Below are 23469 nucleotides of genomic sequence, written 5' to 3'. Positions count from 1 at the left end.
AAAGCAGCTGTGTAAAAGGAAAGGTGGAATCTGACTGGTTGCTATGGACAACTAAGACAGTTTTCCTTTACATCAATGTGATAAATGGGGGAGAATTGTACTTTACTGTGAGCAGCAATGACGTGATCCTGTGACGTCTGAAGGTCCTTACAGCTCACAGAGTAAAGACACTACTCATATTATATCCTAGTGACTACAGGACCTCTGATGATGTCATGGTCATGTGATCAGTCACATGAGGGGAGGAGTAAAGCAGTGTTTGTTTTTCACTGTGCAGCACTTCCTGTCATGTGACCAGTGTGACGTCATCGCAGGTCCTGCAGCCCCAGGAGGTGAGATCTGCAGGTCAGTTATTGGACTTGGTTCTGGGTTTATTAGAATGGAGCGGTTCTATAGGTGATATATAGCAGGTCCAGCCAGCAGGGGGCAGCACCGGCCATAGAGAGTCTCTGCTCACAGGAGGGGAGTTCTCCTCAGACATGTCTGCTCTCCCCCTGGAATATTAGGAGACCCCTGTAAGAGGGGCTGTTCTCCTGGATTAGAGGGGTCTTCCATCATGTCCCCTTAGTAGTGCCCCCTCACAATAGTGCTGTCCCCTTAGTGCCCCCTCACAATAGTTCTGTCCCCTTAGTAGTGCCCCCTCACAATAGTGCTGTCCCCTTAGTAGTGCCCCTCACAATAGTGCTGTCCCCTTAGTAGTGTCCCCCACAATAGTGCTGTCCCCTTAGTAGTGCCCCTCACAATAGTGCTGTCCCCTTAATAGTGCCCCTCGCAATAGTGCTGTCCCCTTAGTAGTGCCCCTCACAATAGTGCTGTCCCCTTAGTGCCCCCTCACAATAGTGCTGTCCCCTTAGTGCCCCCTCACAATAGTGCTGTCCCCTTAGTAGTGCCCCCTCACAATAGTGCTGTCCCCTTAGTAGTGCCCCTCGCAATAGTGCTGTCCCCTTAATAGTGCCCCTCGCAATAGTGCTGTCCCCTTAGTGCCCCCTCACAATAGTGCTGTCCCCTTAGTGCCCCCTCACAATAGTGCTGTCCTCTTAGTGCCCCCTCACAATAGTGCTGTCCCCTTAGTGCCCCCTCACAATAGTGCTGTCCCCTTAGTGCCCCCTCACAATAGTGCTGTCCCCTTAGTGCCCCCTCACAATAGTGCTGTCCCCTTAGTGCCCCCTCGCAATAGTGCTGTCCCCTTAATAGTGCCCCTCGCAATAGTGCTGTCCCCTTAGTGCCCCCTCACAATAGTGCTGTCCCCTTAGTGCCCCCTCACAATAGTCCTGTCCCCTTAGTAGTGCCCCCTCACAATAGTGCTGTCCCCTTAGTAGTGCCCCCTCACAATAGTGCTGTCCCCTTAGTGCCCCTCATTATTGTATTGTCATTAGATTAGAATTGAAGTCTATGATGATTTTACTAGTTTCCTATGGAGCCCTATTACAAGCTCCATAGGAAACAGGGTGCAGCAGACTCCGAGCATCATCTGAAGGGTGCGCTTTCGGTTTCTAGCGCAGGTTTGACCACGGCATCTGAGACATTAGCCGCGGGTGGCTGCTTTAAGAAACAGCAGGCGCTCTGTTGCTGTAGAGCCCACTCCACTCAAGGAAAGGGTTAATAAAGACATTTTCAAAAAAGCGCCAAGGTGGTCTCTGGTCAGGCGGGTCCTACGCTAAACCTACCTAAGCCATTGGGCTTCTATGGTCAGGAGCGCAGACGCCGCACATATGGTGTGCTGCTCCTAGTCACCTCCATGTGCATCAAGCAACCAATGGGAGGAGGAGCAAGCACAGCCATATGTACCACCTAATCAAGGCGCTTTATTGGATAGGGGAGGGGGGCAAAAGTGCAGAGGAATGCTACTCCCAAGATAATATAGGTGCGCATTCACACTTGAAGATGCCACTCCCTCAAGCAAATACATACAGTCTGGTATGTATAAGACGCCTCAATAGCTAAGTCACCTCCGTTGTACAATATTGGTAGACTTTTGTCATTCCTAATTTTTGAGACACTTTAGTTCATGTAAGATGTGATTTTGCTCCAAATCCTCCTTCTTTCCCTCAGGTTTCTTAGGTTCAGGACTCTCTTCTTTTTAGAGCCAATGGTCCTTTCCATCAATGACCCACCAAGGATGGAGAAGGACAGAGACCTCATGGCTGCAAGGATATTAGACCTCACCCTGGAGATCATCTCCTTGATAACTGGAGAGGTGAGAGTCTCACATGACATCACTCTTATCTCTAGTAATAAACCAGGGAAATGTCTGGAAAGGTGAAGGATTCTTAGAATCTCTGTAGTGATCGGCGTCTCCCCATACACAGGATTACACAGTAGTGAAGAAGTCGTCTGGTGAGTGTGTGACACCCCGTGTGTCAGGAGGATGGAGCAGGACCCAGAGCCCCATCACCGAGCCTCCACCTCATTCCCTGATACATGAGCAGAAGATCCTAGAACTTACCACCAGGATCACTGAGCTGCTGAGCGGAGAGGTGAGCGCTGCTGGGAATGCTGGGACATTATACAATAACGCCAAGGGAGGGGTCTGGTAATGACTGTGTCCTTGTGTTGTCAGGTTCCTATAAGGTGTCAGGATGTCGCTGTCTATTTCTCCATGGAGGAGTGGGAGTATTTAGAAGGACACAAGGATCTGTACAAGGACATCATGATGGAGAATCACCAGTCCCTCACATCGCCGGGTAAGACGAGACCTTCCATGACTGGAGAGGGGAACAGTTTTGAATCAGAGTGCGGATGTAGATGTGCTGTGCCACAGATTTGGCTGGGGCTATTGCTAAAGGAACACTTGCAGGGGAACCACCAGGCCGCTACCTTTGGTAGTAGTCACAGTGCAAAGATCAGAGTAGGCAACACACGGTCAATACTAGGAAAAGGCAGAGGTCAGGTCAGGCAGCAGTTGGTTAAATCCAGTTAACAGGCAGAGGTGGGTAAATGTGCAACTGAACTCAAGAGTGGAGCTCCTTGGTAGGAAACTAGCAACTAGAACCTCTTACTCAGGCTCCATTCCACAGGGAGGGTGCCTTAAATAACCCAGGGAATAGCCATAGACGGAACAGATTAGGGCCACACATGCTGGCCCTTTAAGAAACAGAGGAAGCACATGCCCTACAGGCGGACAAAGCCACTGAAGGCCAAGAGCTGGCTACAGATCAGCACACTGTGGACAGAACAATGAAATGTCAACAGGTATGGACCACCGGAGCAGGGAGTTGGGTAAGAGCTCCAACGGCCTTCAAGGAACAAGGAGATGTCAGCAGCCACGGACCGGCCGGCATCACAGATTCACTCATCATTGGATATAGACAATGTGTTTAGTTACTGTGTCTTTTTCCTACAGATGGATCCAGTCAGAGAAATGCACCAGAGAGATGTCCCAGTCCTCAGTATTCCCAGGACTGTCCAGAGGAGAAACCAAATATCCCACTGGATCATCAGGTAGGTGAAGCTGAGGTTTCTACAAATCCTCTATAGACGGATGTAATGGAGCTTTCTACTGACCTCCCCCAGCAGCAGTGGAGTATACTGTACTCTCCATCTACTGACCTCGCCCAGCAGCAGTGGAGTATACTGTACTGTCCGTCTACTGACCTCCCCCAGCAGCAGTGGAGTATACTGTACTCTCCGTCTACTGACCTCCCCCAGCAGCAGTGGAGTATACTGTACGCTCCATCTACTGACCTCCTCCAGCAGCAGTGGTGTATACTGTACTCTCCGTCTACTGACCTCCCCCAGCAGCAGTGGAGTATACTGTACTCTCCATCTACTGACCCCCCCCAGCAGTGGAGTATACTGTACTCTCCATCTACTGACCTCCCCCAGCAGCAGTGGAGTATACTGTACTCTCCATCTACTGACCTCCTCCAGCAGCAGTGGAGTATACTGTACTCTCCGTCTACTGACCTCCCCCAGCAGCAGTGGAGTATACTGTACTCTCCATCTACTGACCTCCCCCAGCAGCAGTGGAGTATACTGTACGCTCCATCTACTGACCTCCCCCAGCAGCAGTGGAGTATACTGTACGCTCCATCTACTGACCTCCTCCAGCAGCAGTGGAGTATACTGTACTCTCCATCTACTGACCTCCCCCAGCAGCAGTGGAGTATACTGTACGCTCCATCTACTGACCTCCCCCAGCAGCAGTGGAGTATACTGTACTCTCCATCTACTGACCTCCCCCAGCAGCAGTGGAGTATACTGTACTCTCCATCTACTGACCTCCCCCAGCAGCAGTGGAGTATACTGTACTCTCCATCTACTGACCTCCCCCAGCAGCAGTGGAGTATACTGTACTCTCCATCTACTGACCTCCCCCAGCAGCAGTGGAGTATACTGTACGCTCCATCTACTGACCCCCCCAGCAGCAGTGGAGTATACTGTACTCTCCATCTACTGACCTCCCCCAGCAGCAGTGGAGTATACTGTACTCTCCATCTACTGACCTCCTCCAGCAGCAGTGGAGTATACTGTACTCTCCATCTACTGACCTCCCCCAGCAGCAGTGGAGTATACTGTACTCTCCATCTACTGACCTCCCCCAGCAGCAGTGGAGTATACTGTACTCTCCATCTACTGACCTCCCCCCAGCAGCAGTGGAGTATACTGTACTCTCCATCTACTGACCTCCCCCAGCAGCAGTGGAGTATACTGTACTCTCCATCTACTGACCTCCCCCCAGCAGCAGTGGAGTATACTGTACTCTCCATCTACTGACCTCCCCCAGCAGCAGTGGAGTATACTGTACTCTCCATCTACTGACCTCCCCCAGCAGCAGTGGAGTATACTGTACTCTGCCATCTACTGACCTCCCCAGCAGCAGTGGAGTATACTGTACTCTCCGTCTAATGACCTCCCCCAGCAGCAGTGGAGTATACTGTACTCTCCGTCTACTGACCCCCCCAGCAGCAGTGGAGTATACTGTACTCTCCATCTACTGACCTCCCCCAGCAGCAGTGGAGTATACTGTACGCTCCATCTACTGACCTCCCCCAGCAGCAGTGGAGTATACTGTACTCTCCATCTACTGACCTCCCCCAGCAGCAGTGGAGTATACTGTACTCTCCATCTACTGACCTCCCCCAGCAGCAGTGGATATACTGTACTCTCCATCTACTGACCTCCTCCAGCAGCAGTGGAGTATACTGTACTCTCCATCTACTGACCTCCCCCAGCAGCAGTGGAGTATACTGTACTCTCCATCTACTGACCTCCCCCAGCAGCAGTGGAGTATACTGTACTCTCCATCTACTGACCTCCCCCAGCAGCAGTGGAGTATACTGTACGCTGCATCTACTGACCTCCCCCAGCAGCAGTGGAGTATACTGTACGCTCCATCTACTGACCCCCCCAGCAGCAGTGGAGTATACTGTACTCTCCATCTACTGACCTCCCCCAGCAGCAGTGGAGTATACTGTACGCTCCATCTACTGACCCCCCCCAGCAGTGGAGTATACTGTACTCTCCATCTACTGACCTCCCCCAGCAGCAGTGGAGTATACTGTACTCTCCATCTACTGACCTCCCCCAGCAGCAGTGGAGTATACTGTACGCTGCATCTACTGACCTCCCCCAGCAGCAGTGGAGTATACTGTACGCTCCATCTACTGACCTCCCCCAGCAGCAGTGGAGTATACTGTACGCTCCATCTACTGACCCCCCCCCAGCAGTGGAGTATACTGTACTCTCCATCTACTGACCTCCCCCAGCAGCAGTGGAGTATACTGTACTCTCCATCTACTGACCTCCCCCAGCAGCAGTGGAGTATACTGTACTCTCCGTCTACTGACCTCCCCCAGCAGCAGTGGAGTATACTGTACTCTGCATCTACGTACCTCCCCCAGCAGCAGTGGAGTATACTGTACTCTCCATCTACTGACCTCCCCCAGCAGCAGTGGAGTATACTGTACTCTCCATCTACTGACCTCCCCCAGCAGCAGTGGAGTATACTGTACTCTCCATCTACTGACCTCCCCCAGCAGCAGTGGAGTATACTGTACTCTCCGTCTACTGACCTCCCCCAGCAGCAGTGGAGTATACTGTACTCTCCATCTACTGACCTCCCCCAGCAGCAGTGGAGTATACTGTACTCTCCATCTACTGCCTCCCCAGCAGCAGTGGAGTATACTGTACTCTCCAGTCTACTGACCTCCCCCAGCAGCAGTGGAGTATACTGTACTCTCCGTCTACTGACCTCCCCCAGCAGCAGTGGAGTATACTGTACTCTCCATCTACTGACCTCCCCCAGCAGCAGTGGATGTATACTGTACTCTCCAGTCTACTGACCTCCCCCAGCAGCAGTGGAGTATACTGTACTCTCCATCTACTGACCTCCCCCAGCCAGCAGTGGAGTATACTGTACTCTCCATCTACTGACCTCCCCAGCAGCAGTGGAGTATACTGTACTCTCCATCTACTGACCTCCTCCAGCAGCAGTGGAGTATACTGTACTCTCCGTCTACTGACCTCCCCAGCAGCAGTGGAGTATACTGTACTCTCCATCTACTGACCTCCCCCAGCAGCAGTGGAGTATACTGTACTCTCCATCTACTGACCTCCCCCAGCAGCAGTGGAGTATACTGTACGCTCCACCTCCCCCAGCAGCAGTGGAGTATACTGTACTCTCCATCTACTGACCTCCTCCAGCAGCAGTGGAGTATACTGTACTCTCCATCTACTGACCTCCCCCAGCAGCAGTGGAGTATACTGTACGCTCCATCTACTGACCTCCCCCAGCAGCAGTGGAGTATACTGTACTCTCCATCTACTGACCTCCCCCAGCAGCAGTGGAGTATACTGTACTCTCCATCTACTGACCTCCCCCAGCAGCAGTGGAGTATACTGTACTCTCCATCTACTGACCTCCCCCAGCAGCAGTGGAGTATACTGTACTCTCCATCTACTGACCTCCCCCAGCAGCAGTGGAGTATACTGTACGCTCCATCTACTGACCCCCCCAGCAGCAGTGGAGTATACTGTACTCTCCATCTACTGACCTCCCCCAGCAGCAGTGGAGTATACTGTACTCTCCATCTACTGACCTCCTCCAGCAGCAGTGGAGTATACTGTACTCTCCATCTACTGACCTCCCCCAGCAGCAGTGGAGTATACTGTACTCTCCATCTACTGACCTCCCCCAGCAGCAGTGGAGTATACTGTACTCTCCAGTCTACTGACCTCCCCCCCAGCAGCAGTGGAGTATACTGTACTCTCCATCTACTGACCTCCCCCCCCAGCAGCAGTGGAGTATACTGTACTCTCCATCTACTGACCTCCCCCCCAGCAGCAGTGGAGTATACTGTACTCTCCATCTACTGACCTCCCCCAGCAGCAGTGGAGTATACTGTACTCTCCATCTACTGACCTCCCCCAGCAGCAGTGGAGTATACTGTACTCTGCATCTACTGACCTCCCCCAGCAGCAGTGGAGTATACTGTACTCTCCGTCTACTGACCTCCCCCAGCAGCAGTGGAGTATACTGTACTCTCCATCTACTGACCTCCCCCAGCAGCAGTGGAGTATACTGTACGCTCCATCTACTGACCGCCCCCCAGCAGCAGTGGAGTATACTGTACTCTCCATCTACTGACCTCCCCCAGCAGCAGTGGAGTATACTGTACTCTCCATCTACTGACCTCCCCCCAGCAGCAGTGGAGTATACTGTACTCTCCATCTACTGACCTCCCCAGCAGCAGTGGAGTATACTGTACTCTCCATCTACTGACCTCCCCCAGCAGCAGTGGAGTATACTGTACTCTCCATCTACTGACCTCCCCCAGCAGCAGTGGAGTATACTGTACTCTCCATCTACTGACCTCCCCCAGCAGCAGTGGAGTATACTGTACTCTCCATCTACTGACCTCCCCCAGCAGCAGTGGAGTATACTGTACTCTCCATCTACTGACCTCCCCCAGCAGCAGTGGAGTATACTGTACTCTCCATCTACTGACCTCCCCCAGCAGCAGTGGAGTATACTGTACGCATCTACTGACCTCCCCAGCAGCAGTGGAGTATACTGTACGCTCCCTACGACCCCCCAGCAGCAGTGGAGTATACTGTACTCTCCATCTACTGACCTCCCCCAGCAGCAGTGGAGTATACTGTACGCTCCATCTACTGACCCCCCCCAGCAGTGGAGTATACTGTACTCTCCATCTACTGACCTCCCCCAGCAGCAGTGGAGTATACTGTACTCTCCATCTACTGACCTCCCCCAGCAGCAGTGGGAGTATACTGTACGCTGCATCTACTGACCTCCCCCAGCAGCAGTGGAGTATACTGTACGCTCCATCTACTGACCTCCCCCAGCAGCAGTGGAGTATACTGTACGCTCCATCTACTGACCCCCCCCAGCAGTGGAGTATACTGTACTCTCCATCTACTGACCTCCCCCAGCAGCAGTGGAGTATACTGTACTCTCCATCTACTGACCTCCCCCAGCAGCAGTGGAGTATACTGTACTCTCCGTCTACTGACCTCCCCCCAGCAGCAGTGGAGTATACTGTACTCTCCGATCTACTGACCTCCCCCAGCAGCAGTGGAGTATACTGTACTCTCCATCTACTGACCTCCCCCAGCAGCAGTGGAGTATACTGTACTCTCCATCTACGACCTCCCCCAGCAGCAGTGGAGTATACTGTACGCTCCATCTACTGACCTCCCCCAGCAGCAGTGGAGTATACTGTACTCTCCATCTACTGACCTCCCCCAGCAGCAGTGGAGTATACTGTACGCTCCGTCTACTGACCTCCCCCAGCAGCAGTGGAGTATACTGTACTCTCCGTCTACTGACCTCCTCCAGCAGCAGTGGAGTATACTGTACTCTCCGTCTACTGACCTCCCCCAGCAGCAGTGGAGTATACTGTACTCTCCATCTACTGACCTCCCCCAGCAGCAGTGGAGTATACTGTACTCTCCATCTACTGACCCCCCCAGCAGCAGTGGAGTATACTGTACTCTCCATCTACTGACCCCCCCAGCAGCAGTGGAGTATACTGTACGCTCCGTCTACTGACCTCCCCCAGCAGCAGTGGAGTATACTGTCCTCTGTATTTCATGTTATTGTTGTTTGCAAATGGTTTCTGGTGTCATCAAAGATTGTATTAATTGTAATTAAATGGAACTTGTCAACAACAAAATGGCCCCTAAACTGTCCCCTTTAACCCTTACCTGATATCTGCGGATGTCGGGTCTCTAAAGATGGTGTCTGCTCCGGAACAAGTTCCTTAGCCGCCGGGTGCTTACAGTTCCATACAGCAGACATACGGGGCTAATGTCTATGATCAGTGATAATGCCGTTCACAGACATTAATCCCCTCAGATGCTGTGTTCAAATGTGACCGCGGTGTCTGAGGGTAAGAAACCCCAGAAACACGCACTTTCTGGGCAGGAACACTTTTCCCTGGCTGAAATAAGGGAAGGCGTCCCATAGCAGTAATAGGCCAGAGGCTGTAGAAGGCTTTTAGGACTATTACTTGTATATTCTGATGCAGGTGGCAGCATGTATTGTAATATACTGATCTTTATATTCTGTAATGGCTGAAATTCCAATACTTAATATAAAAGGCAATCTATTGATTGCATGTTGGGGGGCCCAAAAATAAGAAATTTAGTGGGCATGCTAAGTCATATATGGTGGTACTGCCCACTGGTCAGCTCCTTTTGAATATTGGTTCAGGCACACATGCGAGCTTTGGGCCCTTCAGATTTTGCCCTTACAGCAGGGCTCAACCTTCGCAACATTTTTAACCCTCTAAACATTCCTTGGTAACACGGCTCTTAACCGCGGCCAAGTGTTTAATTTTCCTGCTATGGCTGCAACCTTATCCACCGACTGAGCATCAATGGCTACAGAAGGTACATCATGGAGGAGCTGACTAGCTGGCAGGCCCATAGACACGATTCTTTCATGGGTACATGGGGCCCCTGGCAGCACAGCAATATGCTAAAAGCCTATTAATTATTTTTGTACTCTTTTCACTTTATATCCCTGCCCCCCCCCCCCCGTTCATCCCTTTTTTTTCTCTACTACCCTCCCCCTTTATGCTGGCATGGCATGTGACAATATATAGCATATGGGGCTATGTGTGTATATGTTCTGGTATATCAACTGCTACATACCTGTATTTTTATTGCTTAGGTAACTGACTGGTTTTTATATTAAGGTGTCAATCAATGACACGTTGTTATACAATCTGATGTGCCGTAGTACCCATAATGTCTACAATCGTGCTGGATGATCACAGTGTATTTTGTTTGCATTAGTATATTGTGTTTGTTCTTTGTAAAATTGAATAAAAACTGATTTGGTAGAAAAATAAAATACTAAAATTTAACCCAAAATTAAAATAAAAGTAAATAACCAGAAATATAGACCTCATAGGCATCATGCGTCTAAAAAACACCCGTAATAATAAATGCTAAAAATATTGATCCCTTACAGCGAATCGTGTAATGGAAAAAAACACACCACAAAATGGTATCAATAAAAACTACAGATCGTCCCGCAAAAAATGATCTCTTACACAGCTCCGTAGACATAACTGAAAATGTCATGGGGGCCAGAATATGGAGATGAAAAGAAAAGGTTTTTTTTGCCACAGTTTTAAAAAAACTTTCAGTATTAAAAAGCTAAAAGAACTGTATACCGTATTCATCATATAAGACGCACCTACAGTATGTTATAGAGGCGGAAAATAAGAATAAAAATATTTTTTTTAATCAGACACCATGTTACTAACACACCCATTCACACCTCAGATCAGACCCCTATGTTAATAAAACCTCCAAGTTAATCAGTCCTCAGATCAGACAAAAAAAATAATCAACTCGCCTCTCTTGTTCCGGACGCCCCTCCTGAGATTCAGTGCTCTTCCTGCTGTGCTGTGACCTGACGTTGCACAGCGCGAGGTCACAAAGTACACCGACATCCTCACGCTGTGCGCAGGTCACAGCACAGCGCGCAGAGCCTGCAGAAGAAGACCAGGAAGCGGGGAGTACAGAGCTAGCACGGGGAGAGCTGTATTCACCGCTCCCTGCTCCTCCTGTACTAATTAGTGCTTCCATAATTTTTTTTTTAGCTTCCCACTATATGATATGTAATATTAAATAGTGCCACTAGAAAGTACAACTTGCAAATTAAAAATGGTAAAATTATTATGCACAACGTTTTATAGGTTGTAAAGAACTAAAATTTGCAGCATTAACCCTTTCAGCCATATTCTGTTTTTTTTTTTTTTTGTTTTTGCGTTTTCATTTTTCAGTTCCCACCTTTCTGGGGCAAATTATTATTTTTTTTTTTTTCAGTTTACATGAGCATATGAGGGCTTGGTTTTTGTACTTTGTAATTCCACCATTTATTAATGCATAGGATGTAGTGGGAAGCAGGATTTTTTTTTTTAAAATGGGGTGAAATTGGGGAAAAACGCAATTCCACAACAGTTTTATGAGTTTTTTTGTTTTTACGGCATTCCTTATACCATAAAACTGATCTGTTACTTTCATTCTCCAGGTCAGTAAGATTACGGAGATACAACATATGTTTAGTTTTGCTTACATTTTAATACTAACAAAAACCCTTAAAAAAAAGTTTTTCTATTCATCGCCATATTCTTATCTCTATAACATTTTTGTAGTTATGCGTACAGAGCTGTTTGAGGGATAATTTTTTGCAGGGCATTCTGGGGTGTGTAAGACTTTTTGTAGGAGGTGAAGCAATCAAAAACAGCAAATCGGGCATTTTGAATTTTTTTTTTCCAGATCGCCATTTTCCTAATGGGAAAATTTTATTTTATAGTTTTCTCACGGGGCAAAACCCATGAAGTATATTTTTTTTATTGTTTACATTTTTAATTAGCTGAACGGATATGTGTCTCTTGTATCAAACAGTCATTATATTTACTTTATTGGCTAAAAAACAATAAAAAGAGTTTTAAAACAACAACAACATTTTTAATTAGAGTATGTGGAAAAAGGGGAGTGATTTGAATTTTTTTATTCTTTAAAACATTTTTTTACACTATTTTATAGTTCCCATAGGGAACTTTAAAAAGCAATCATAAGATTTTTTTTCTCTCATACACTCCAATGCATTAACATTCCTTAGTGTATGAGAATTTCAATGTATTCCTGTGGAGCCGTGCCACAGGCAGGAGCTCCATGGGAACTAATGTGCGGCAGCTTCAGTTTCTTTCCTGGAGGTGCGCCATATGGTTTTTGGAGGAAGATTTTGGAAACCCTTGGCTGTGAAAATGACAAGTTTCATTTCTTCCAATAAAATATTGCTTATCCTAACATTTTTAATTTTCACAAGGGGTAACAGGAGAAAAAGCATCCCATAATGTGTTACCCATTTCCTCTTGAATACGGCAACGCCCCATATGTGGTGGTAAACTGCTGTGGGGGCACATGGCAGGACTCAGAAAGGAAGGAGCGCCACATGGTTTTTGCAGCACAGATTTTGATAGATTGGTTTACGGAGGCCATTGGTTTTCATTTTTTGAGTGATTGTCTTGTGTGGGGGTTCATTTTTTGTGGGATGAGGTGACATTTTCATTGGTACCATTTTGGGGTATATATGACTTTTTGATTACTGGATATTATGCATTTTGTAAAGCGAGGTGGCAAAAAATGACTGTTCTGGCATAGTTTTTATTTTATTTTTACAGCGTTCACCTGACAGAGTATATCATGTGATAATTTTATAGAGCAGGTTGGTATAGACGCTGTGATAACTAATGTGTAAATTTTTATTAAGATTTACACATTGTAAGCATTTTTGCATAGCATAAAATCTTGTTTTTGTGTTGCCATGTTCTGAGAGCCATATGTTTTTGGCGATTGTCTTAGTAAGGACATTTTTTGCAGGATGAGATGACGGTTTGATTGGTACCATTTTGGGGTACATATGACTTTTTTGTCACTTGGTATTACACTTTTTGTGATGCAGGGTCACAAAAAATGCTGTTTTGGAATAGTTCTTTTATTTTACTTTTTTTTTTTACAGCATTTACCTGAGGGGGCATATCATGTGATATTTTTATAGAGCAGGTTGTTACGGCGATACCCAATGTGTCTATCATTTATTATAGCCTATATATAATTATACAGTACAGACCAAAAGTTTGGACACACCTTCTCTTTCAAAGAGTTTTCTTTATTTTCATGACTATGAAAATTGTAGATTCACACTGAAGGCATCAAAACTATGAATTAACACATGTGGAATTATATACATAACAAAAAAGTGGGAAACAACTGAAAATATGTCATATTCTAGGTTCTTCAAAGTAGCCACCTTTTGCTTTGATTACTGCTTTGCACACTCTTGGCATTCTCTTGATGAGCTTCAAGAGGTAGTCACCTGAAATGGTCTTCCAACAGTCTTGAAGGAGTTCCCAGAGATGCTTAGCACTTGTTGGCCCTTTTGCCTTCACTCTGCGGTCCAGCTCACTCCAAACCAATCTCGATTGGGTTCAGGTCCGGTGACTGTGGAGGCCAGGTCATCTGGCGCAGCACCCCATCACTCTCCTTCATGGTCAAATAGCCCTTACACAGCCTGGAGGTGTGTTTGGGATCATTGTCCTGTTGAAAAATAAATGGTCCAACTAAACGCAAACCGGATGGAATAGCATGCCGCTGCAAGATGCTGTGGTAGCCATGCTGGTTCAGTATGCCTTCAATTTTGAATAAATCCCCAACAGTGTCACCAGCAAAGCACCCCCACACCATCACACCTCCTCCTCCATGCTTCACGGTGGGAACCAGGCATGTAGAGTCCATCCGTTCACCTTTTCTGCGTCGCACAAAGACACGGTGGTTGGAACCAAAGATCTTAAATTTGGACTCATCAGACCAAAGCACAGATTTCCACTGGTCTAATGTCCATTCCTTGTGTTCTTTAGCCCAAACAAGTCTCTTCTGCTTGTTGCCTGTCCTTAGCAGTGGTTTCCCAGCAGATATTCTACCATGAAGACCTGATTCACACAGTCTCCTCTTAACAGTTGTTCTAGAGATGTGTCTGCTGCTAGAACTCTGTGTGGCATTGACCTGGTCTCTAATCTGAGCTGCTGTTAACCTGCGATTTCTGAGGCTGGTGACTCGGATGAACTTATCCTCCGCAGCAGAGGTGACTCTTGGTCTTCCTTTCCTGGGGCGGTCCGCATGTGAGCCAGTTTCTTTGTAGTGCTTGATGGTTTTTGTGACTGCACTTGGGGACACTTTCAAAGGGTTCCCAATTTTCCGGACTGACTGACCTTCATTTCTTAAAGTAATGATGGCCACTCGTTTTTCTTTACTTAGCTGCTTTTTTCTTGCCATAATACAAATTCTAACAGTCTATTCAGTAGGACTATCAGCTGTGTATCCACCTGACTTCTCCACAACGCAACTGATGGTCCCAACCCCATTTATAAGGCAAGAAATCCCACTTATTAAACCAGACAGGGCACACCTGTGAAGTGAAAACCATTTCAGGTGACTACCTCTTGAAGCTCATCAAGAGAATGCCAAGAGTGTGCAAAGCAGTAATCAAAGCAAAAGGTGGCTACTTTGAAGAACCTAGAATATGACATATTTTCAGCTGTTTTACACTTTTTTGTTATGTATATAATTCCACATGTGATAATTCATAGTTTTGATGCCTTCAGTGTGAATCTACAATTTTCATAGTCATGAAAATAAAGAAAACTCTTTGAATGAGAAGGTGTGTCCAAACTTTTGGTCTGTACTGTATATTAATATACTTTATCAGTTTGTGCCGCCATGTGCCTCACAATGATAGTAAGAGACATTATCATTAACACCATGTAGCGCATTATATGAGGTACATGATGGGTTCACTGTTACTATTAGGCTACATGCACACAACCGTGCTGTTTTTTGCGGTCCGCAAACCGCAGATCCGCTAAAAACGGAAGCCACCAGTGTGCCTTCCGCAATTTGCGGAACGGGCGGCACATTGTAGACATGCCTATTCTTGTCCGCAAAACAGACAAGAATAGGACATGCTATATTTTTTGGGTGGGGGGGCCTCGGAACGGAGCAACGGATGCGGACAGCACACGGAGTGATGGAGGGGTTAATTTTTAAAATATATATTTTACATGATTGGGCAACCCCAAAACTAATGCATACCTCCAGACAGATCCTGAAATTAATACAGACCCCAAATCAGACCCCACAATTAGTACACATCCCATACTTATACAGACCCCAAATCAGAACCCAAATTTATACAGACCGTATATCAGATTCCTGAATAATGCAGACCCCTGTCACACCTATATCTCCCACCTCACCTCTTGGTCCCCTAAATGCAGACCTCAGACCAGACAAAAATACCTCACCTCTCCTCCTCCAGGTACCACCGCTCTTAGTTCAGCACTGTATCCGGGCACTGGCGCTGCACTGTGTCCTGATGTCAGTGTCAGGTCATATCGCGTGCCGCACACTGTATCCTGAAACCTGTGTCAGAACAGAATGCAGAGCTGATGCCGGGAGAAGAGGACCAGGGTGCGGTATGTAATACTTAGCACCATACTTCCCACTCCCGGGGCCTTCTGTACTAATGAGCACTTCCACTACCCGCGCCTCGTTATCTATGATTCAGAATGTGGCTGGCTGTAGTAGTGCAAACAGCATTAGCAGCACCAGCCGCCCGTCTACTAGTAGTAGTAGTAGCAGACCACAGTTCTCCCTTGCTTCCAGTAGGTGACAGATTATTATAGAGGACAAAGATAGGATGAGATTGTGGATTGGATGGCTCACTCCTCCTCTCAGTCACAGCAGGCTGATGTCAATTTTCACCTCTGAGTCTGACAATGTGCCATTGAGCCAAGAGTCACAGCATTCCTCCTGCTCTCCTCCTTGTGGCGCCAGAGAAGCTTTTCATCATCTATGTCTCCTAATTGCGCTCTTCTAATGAGGGACCTTCTTGTTTAATAAGAGGCAACAAAACTCCATGTGCTGTGGAAGATAATCCAAATAGTCTTCCTGTTAATGACTTGTGTGAGAAGTGCCAGAGTTAGGACTGCCATGAGAAAGAGGTTCAAGCAGAGAAAGAGGACCCAATGCATAGCTGTGGTGGTGGTGGTGGTAGTAGTAGTAGTGGCATTTGAACCCACAGTGGTGACGGTAACAACAATAGTAGCGACGGTGTGACTTGGGACAAACCCAGAGCAGGGAATCGGTGGAGGGCCAAGGATCCCACGATGACATATAACTTTCTGTAAAAGTGACCGTGAAGGTTGGGACTATGATAATGATGATTGTGTGTTGGACAGGACATGGTAACCAGATTAGTGTGCTGAGGAGGAGGCAGCACCAGAGGAGAAGGGTGATGGCGTGGCAGCAATAAAAAATTGAGGCAATGAGTGGCAAAGAGTGGCCAAAACCTCAAAAACTGCCAGGGCCAGATATACTTCTATTTTGATGAGCTCGGGAACTGGTGATGCTACTGAAAACAAGTTTGGCTGCTGCTAGCTCTGTGCGAGTAACTCATGTTTGGCTGTTTTTCTCCACAAGGCCAACACACAAAACTGATCTGCAGGATTAAAATATGTCATTGACATTCAAACACAAGCATTGGCAACAGAGCTCTATTGCAGCACATGAGACGGCATCACTAAATCCAGTGGGAAAATAGAACTGCCCAGCATTCAATAAAGTCTGTCCTCCTTCTCCCAGTCTTCTTTGTGACAAACAGGCCACATCCCCAAGCAGTACAGTGGCATTATCATCATCAGCTTCTTCTCCTTGTCTTCGATTCCATCATGAGACATACAGTCATGTGAAAAAATTAGGACACCCTTTGAAAGCATGTGGTTTTTTGTAACATTTTTAATAAAAGGTTATTTCATCTCCGTTTCAACAATACAGAGAGATTAAAGTAATCCGACTAAACAAAGAAAACTGAAGAAAAGTCTTTTCAAGATCTTCTGTAAATGTCATTCTGCAAAAATGCCTATTCTAACTGAGGAAAAAGATAGGACACCCTTGCCCCTAATAGCGAGTGTTACCTCCTTTGGCTGAAATAACTGCAGTGAGACGGTTCTTGTAGCCATCTACCAGTCTTCGACATCGGTCTGAGGAAATTTTACCCCACTCCTCAATGCAGAACTTTTTCAGCTGTGAGATGTTTGAGGGGTTTCTTGCACGTACAGCCCTTTTCAAGTCACCCCACAGCATCTCAATGGGATTCAAATCTGGACTTTGACTTGGCCATTCCAGGACTCTCCGTTTCTTCTTTTTCAGCCAATCTTTGGTTGATTTACTAGTATGTTTTGGGTCATTGTCATGTTGCATGGTCCAGTTCCGCTTCAGCTTTAATTTTCTAACTGATGGTCTCACATGTTCTTCAAGCACCTTCTGATACACAGTAGAATTCATCGTGGATTCTATGATGGTGAGCTGACCAGGTCCTGCTGCAGCAAAGCAGCCCCAAACCATGACACTTCCACCTCCATGCTTCACAGTTGGTATGAGGTTCTTTTCTTGGAATGCTGTGTTTGGTTTACGCCAAACATGTCCTCTGCTGTTGTGTCCAAATAATTCAATTTTGGACTCATCTGTCCAAAGAACATTATTCCAGAAGTCCTGGTCTTTGTCAACTTTATCTTTGGCAAATGTCAGTCTGGCCTCGATGTTTCTCTTGGAAAGCAAAGGTTTCCTCCTTGCACACCTCCCATGCAAGTTAAACTTGTACAGTCTCTTTCTGATTGTAGAGGCATGTACTTCTACATCAACAGTAGCCAGAGCCTGCTGTAGTTCTCGAGATGACACTTTAGGGTTTTTGGAGACCTCTTTTAGGATCTTGCGGTCTGCTCTTGGGGTGAACTTGCTGGGGCGACCAGTCCTGGGCATGTTGGCAGTTGTTTTGAAAGCCCTCCACTTGTAGACTATCTTCCGGACAGTGGAATGGCTGATTTCAAAATCTTTTGAGATCTTTTTAAATCCCTTCCCAGACTCATAGGCTGCTACAATCTTTTTTCTGAAGTCCTCTGACAGCTCTTTTGCTCTCACCATGGTGCTCACTCTCACTTCAACAGTCAGGAGCACACCAAACTAAATGTCTGAGGTTTAAATAGGGCAAGCCTCATTCAACATGCAGAGTAACGATCTACTAATTATGTGCACCTGGTGTGATATACCTGTGTGAGATCTGAGCCAATTTAAGAGGGAATACATGTGAGGGTGTCCTATCTTTTTCCTCAGTTAGAATAGGCATTTTTGTAGAATGACATTTACAGAAGATCTTGAAAAGACTTTTCTTCAGTTTTCTTTGTTTAGTCGGATTACTTTAATCTCTCTGTATTGTTGAAACGGAGATGAAATAACCTTTTATTAAAAATGTTACAAAAAACCACATGCTTTCAACGGGTGTCCTAATTTTTTCACATGACTGTAGATAACAGAATTTGCGGCCATGGGAAGACTATTTGCAAACAGCAATTAGCTTATGTTCAAGCCGAACTCCCACGTGGCCAAGTTGCTGGCAGTGCAGTTGCTGCCGTACCACTTAGTTGTGGAAATTGCAGTGCAGTTCCATTCCTTCACCAACATTTTAGTCCACACTCTCCCGCTGTCTCTGCTACAACAAGTAGTAGAAGCTTCTGCTCCAACCTGATGCACATCAGTAAAAGGACATGCACTGTCTGAACAGCTAGGTTCAGTTGTACCTGGACTATGCCCTTTATCTGGCACACACCCTGCTTCCAGATGCTATGGACTTCTGGGAATGCAGATTGGAACAGTGGCTGGAAATGGCCAAGTTTGCTATTTTGTCCTACGAGTTTGCAAAACTTTAGCTTTGTCAAAATAATTCAGGCACTTTCATACATTTCCAGCAGATGACAATGCATAGATCTGCCATTGCTGGCTATTTATGATCAGCCAGTGATGTGACTGCCTGCCTGTTCATGGTGTTCCATACTGTACTGCAGCTGCTGCTCCGCTTGGTGCCATTACTACTACCCCTAAATGGCTACACATTGCCTGCCTTTTTTTGAGGTTTCTCATTGCACTGCTGCTCCAAATAAGGGATAATTTTTGGGAAGGCATCTGCCTCCAATATGGGACAATTATTGGAATGTTTTTAATTTTAAAAAGCATAACGCATGTAACGGCAGACTGTCTTTTTAAACAGGCTGTTTTTTAACACAGTCAATAATGCATTTACCCAGAGCTATAGATATCAGTGTCATTCTGATATTATTTAATATTAAAGGGCCTAAAAGGGGGAAGGGAGAGAAAAAAAATATAAAAGAAACAAAAGAGAAAAAAATATGAGTCCTAGGAGATCTTAGAGTGTGGTATGCCAGGTTTCAGGCCAATTAGAGAACTTGTATTTGAAGTAGAATCGATTCGGATCCAAATTGAATTCTTGGAGTGCTTCGCTCGAATTAGACCCGAAACTAATTTCAAGAAATTCACTTATCTCTAATTCATGTCTTGTAGAAGTGTTTCATTTTCACCTGGACATAAGAAAAACTAGCAGCGGGGTATATTTTTCTCATGTCTTTCATCTTGCAGGAAAGTTCTGGTGAAACGACGAGTGAAAATGAAAAACCCATCTCAGTGTCTGTGAATGGTAAGAGCCTTTCATCAATCTTTTTTGATTGTAAATGTCTTTGCTAATAGGCTAATTGATAGGAAGTTCAGAGAAACCGCCTCTTCATGATCATTAAAGATATAATTAATTTAATGCCATAATACCCCATCATCGTCATTGGCACCGGTAAAATGTGACACAATGTGAACAGATAAAATCACAAACACAAAAATTATTGGAAGTTAAATGCTGATTCAGTATAATGGTCACATAATATGAAAGAACCTGTGGTATGTGGACCCATGGGGTCCTTCTCGAGTCAGAGTGCTCCGGTTGTCCATATTCCCTCGCAGACAGGTTCCCACCTTGCAGGGGAGATCAGTAGTACAGGATGTGAGCATTCAGTCAGATTAGGGCTTGGTCCTAAAGATGAAGGGTAAATAGCCATTGAAATAATAACTGGAAAAGTGAAGGCATCTAATGATGATAAGAGAAATAAGGGGAGGAGGACACTTGCAAATTAGCTGGTAAAAACTGATAAAACCAAACCAAACCTGCTGAGATGAAAGTACTTGTAAGACCCATCAAATGCAATTTAAAATAGGTGAACCTCTTAGACAAGAGGGCGGCTCTGCAAAAAAAGTAAACGTGTAAAGTACTTTTACTAAACAATGCCTTGATCAGTACAGGCCAGCATCACAGGAGATGTTGCAGGAAGCCCAGAAGGGTAGCAGATGAATGGGAAAGAGGGGGGGGGCAGTTTTCCAGATGCAAGGAGGCCAAAGAATTTCTGGTGATGAGATCCAGCTAAGAAGGAAGTTGCCAAGGAGGGCCAGGCAGCCAAGATCACAGGAGTTAGATCTTGATCCTGAAGGAATCCTGGGTCTGAGAATAGATGAGCCTCACCTATTTCTGACAAAAAGGGCAAAGGGATCGCCAGTGATAGGAGATCCCTCAATCCTGAAACAAGTCAACCAGTGGTTTTAGAATGACACGTTGCACCAATATGTGGTGGGGAAAAGTTTACATCAGTGTGTTTATGCAGGGGATTCTACAGGTTATTGAAGATGGTAGTGATCACATTTCCTGGCTTGCAATTGTCTCAATAAAGCTGGGAAACTAATACAATTTAGTTTTTTTTTCCAGTGGAAGACGGGATGAGCGACTCCTATGGACATCTCCATTTATCTTCCCATCATGAAGCAGAAGATAACAATACCACACAAGATGATTTAATAACTCCTAATGTACCCTCAGTCCTTCTCAGCAGAGATCTAGCCACTGAAACCGCTGGTCACAAAAAACCTTCATTTAAGCTGATTGGTAAAACAAGAACTAAACAGAAATGTGGGAAAGTTTTTTCTTGTGAGAAAAATTTAAAAAAGAAATCTAATCTTTTTTTGCATAAGAGAAATCACAGAGATAGCAAATCATTTTCATGCTCAGAATGTGGAAAATCTTTTAGCATGACATCTATTCTTGTTAAACATCAGAGAACTCACACAGGAGACAAGCCATATTCATGTCCTGAATGTGGGAAAGGTTTTCATCAGCAATCATCTCTTCTTTATCATCGGAGAGCTCACAAAAGATTGAAGCCATTTCCGTGTTCAGATTGTGGGAAAAGTTTTAGACAGAAATCAGATCTTTGTAGACATAAGAAAACTCACACAGGGGAGAAGCCATTTTCATGTGTTGAATGCGGGAAATGCTTCAACAGTCAATCAAATTTTTTTCGGCATCAGAGAACTCACACAGGGGAGAAGCCATTTTCATGTGTTGAATGCGGGAAATGCTTTAGTCGGAAATCAAATCTTGTTACACATCAGAGAACTCACACAGGAGAGAAACCATTTGTGTGTTCTGAATGTGGGAAGTGTTTTGATGTGAAGTCATTGCTTATGCAACATCAAAGAATTCACACAGGGGAGAAGCCTTTTTTATGTACAGAATGTGGGAAATGTTTTAGTCAGAGATCAAATCTTGTTAGACATCAGAGAACTCACTCACGGGAAAAGTCATGTATGTGTCTTGAATGTGGTAAGTATTTTGGTGTGAAATCAATGCTTTTAGAACATCTAAGAAGTCATACAGTAGAGAAGCCATTTTCAGCTTTAGAATCTGTGAAACCTTTTAGCCAGAAATCACATGTTGTAGAACAGGAAAGAGTCCACTTAGAGGAGAAGCCATTTTCCTGTTCACAATGTCATAAATGCTTTAACAGTCAAACATGTTTTTTTCGGCATCAGAGAACTCATACAGGGGAGAAGCCATTTTCATGTCTTGAATGTGGAAAGTGCTTTAGTCAGAAATCAAATCTTGTTGCCCATCAGAAAACTCACACAGGAGAGAAGCCATTTATGTGTCCTGAATGTGGGAAGTGTTTTAGGGTGAGATCAATTCTTAACAAACATCTAAGAAGTCACACAGGGGAAAAGCCATTTTCATGTCTTGAATGCGGGAAATGTTTTGGTCAGAAATCAAATCTTGTTGCCCATCAGAAAACTCACACAGGAGAGAAGCCATTTTTGTGTTCTGAATGTGGGAAGTGTTTTGGTGTGAAATCATTGCTTATAAAACATCTAAGAAGTCACACAAGAGAGAATCCATTTTATCCTCAGAATGCGGGAAACATTTTATCCAGAAATCAAATCTTGTGAAACATCTAAGAACCCACTTAGGAGAGAAGCCATTTTCATGTCTTGAATGTGGAAACTGCTTTAGTCAAAAAGGAAATCTTGTTACACATCAGAGAACTCACACAGAAGAGAAGACATTTTCACGTTATAAAAGTGGGAAGTCGTTTATTCAGAAATCAAGTCTTGCTAAACATCAGAGAATTCACTTACAAAAGAAGCCATTGTAATGTTCAGATTGTAAGACATGTGAGAGATGTGGAGCTTCATTGTGGGACCTGCTGCCTAATCTTGTCTTCTGTATAACTTAAAGGGAGTCTGTCACCAAAATATGACGTTATACACCACTTACATGGCTCTCTAGCACATCTATCCATGATTCAAATGGTACCTTTGTAATTTTCTTCTGACTTACACCAGCAGGAAAAACGCAGTTTAATCCATATGTAAATGAGGGGTCGCAAGTGCCCAGGGGCGGCATTCGGTGTGTTGGAGCCCAGGCTGCTCTGCCTTCTTTTTACATTACTCCTCCCCAGCTTCTTCCTTGGCCCGCCCTGCAAGTCCCTTGCGTCATCCATAGGACCGGCCAATATCCCTCGTGTGTGCAGTGCACCGCCGGCATACCGGAGTGAAACCAGTGACTAGGGGGCGGTCTAGAAGCAAACAGGAGGCCGACACTGCGCACAATATCGTCCGGTCCTGTGGATGATGCAAGGGATTTGCGGGGCGGGCCAAGGAAGAGGCTGAGGAGGAGTAATGTAAAAAGAAGGCAGAGCAGCTACTCAGCCAATAAACATGCAGGGAAGTATTGGCGCTCACTGTAATGCTGTAGCCATGTTGGTTACTGGCATTACAGGGATTGGCTTTCCGGAACGCTTCGCACCCGATGATACGTGGTTTGGCTCAGTCTTAGAGCAAGCTGCAGCACAAGGAACATATAGCGCAGGGACAGGATTTTTTTTTTTTTTTAGGTAGGGTTTAGTGTTGAAAGGTGTTAGAGACCCAAAAGTAATTTTAAGGACTATTGTTTTATCTGGCTGCAATATACACTCACTTAAAGAATTATTAGGAACACCTGTTCTATTTCTCATTAATGCGATTCTCTAGTCAACCAATCACATGGCAGTTGCTTCAATGCATGTAGGGTTGTGGTCCTGGTCAAGACAATCTCCTGAACTCCAAACTGAATGTCAGAATGGGAAAGAAAGGTGATTTTGAGCGTGGCATGGTTGTTGGTGCCAGATGGGCCGGTCTGAGTATTTCACAATCTGCTCAGTTACTGGGATT

General features: G+C 45.6%; 1 protein-coding gene and 1 long non-coding RNA gene across 2 annotated transcripts; both read left to right on the top strand.

Moving 5' to 3' along the window:
* Positions 1-261: 261 nt before the first annotated feature.
* On the top strand, positions 262-2369 carry LOC122934841. The gene is made up of 3 exons (XR_006388696.1): positions 262-345; positions 2053-2197; positions 2310-2369. It is a non-coding gene; the product is annotated as an uncharacterized LOC122934841 (long non-coding RNA).
* Positions 2370-2440: 71 nt separating this feature from the next.
* Positions 2441-23228, top strand: LOC122934771 (gastrula zinc finger protein XlCGF26.1-like). Its single transcript, XM_044290466.1, has 5 exons — positions 2441-2477; positions 2561-2684; positions 3344-3441; positions 19528-19585; positions 20693-23228. The coding sequence occupies exons 2-5, from the start codon at positions 2600-2602 to the stop codon at positions 22204-22206; spliced, it is 1755 nt and encodes a 584-aa protein (XP_044146401.1). The 5' UTR covers positions 2441-2477; positions 2561-2599; the 3' UTR covers positions 22207-23228.
* Positions 23229-23469: the final 241 nt, after the last annotated feature.

Source organism: Bufo gargarizans, chromosome 4 (assembly GCF_014858855.1).
Source record: "Bufo gargarizans isolate SCDJY-AF-19 chromosome 4, ASM1485885v1, whole genome shotgun sequence".
Lineage (NCBI taxonomy): Eukaryota > Metazoa > Chordata > Amphibia > Anura > Bufonidae > Bufo > Bufo gargarizans.
This window is presented reverse-complemented; position numbering and strand designations above follow the sequence as displayed.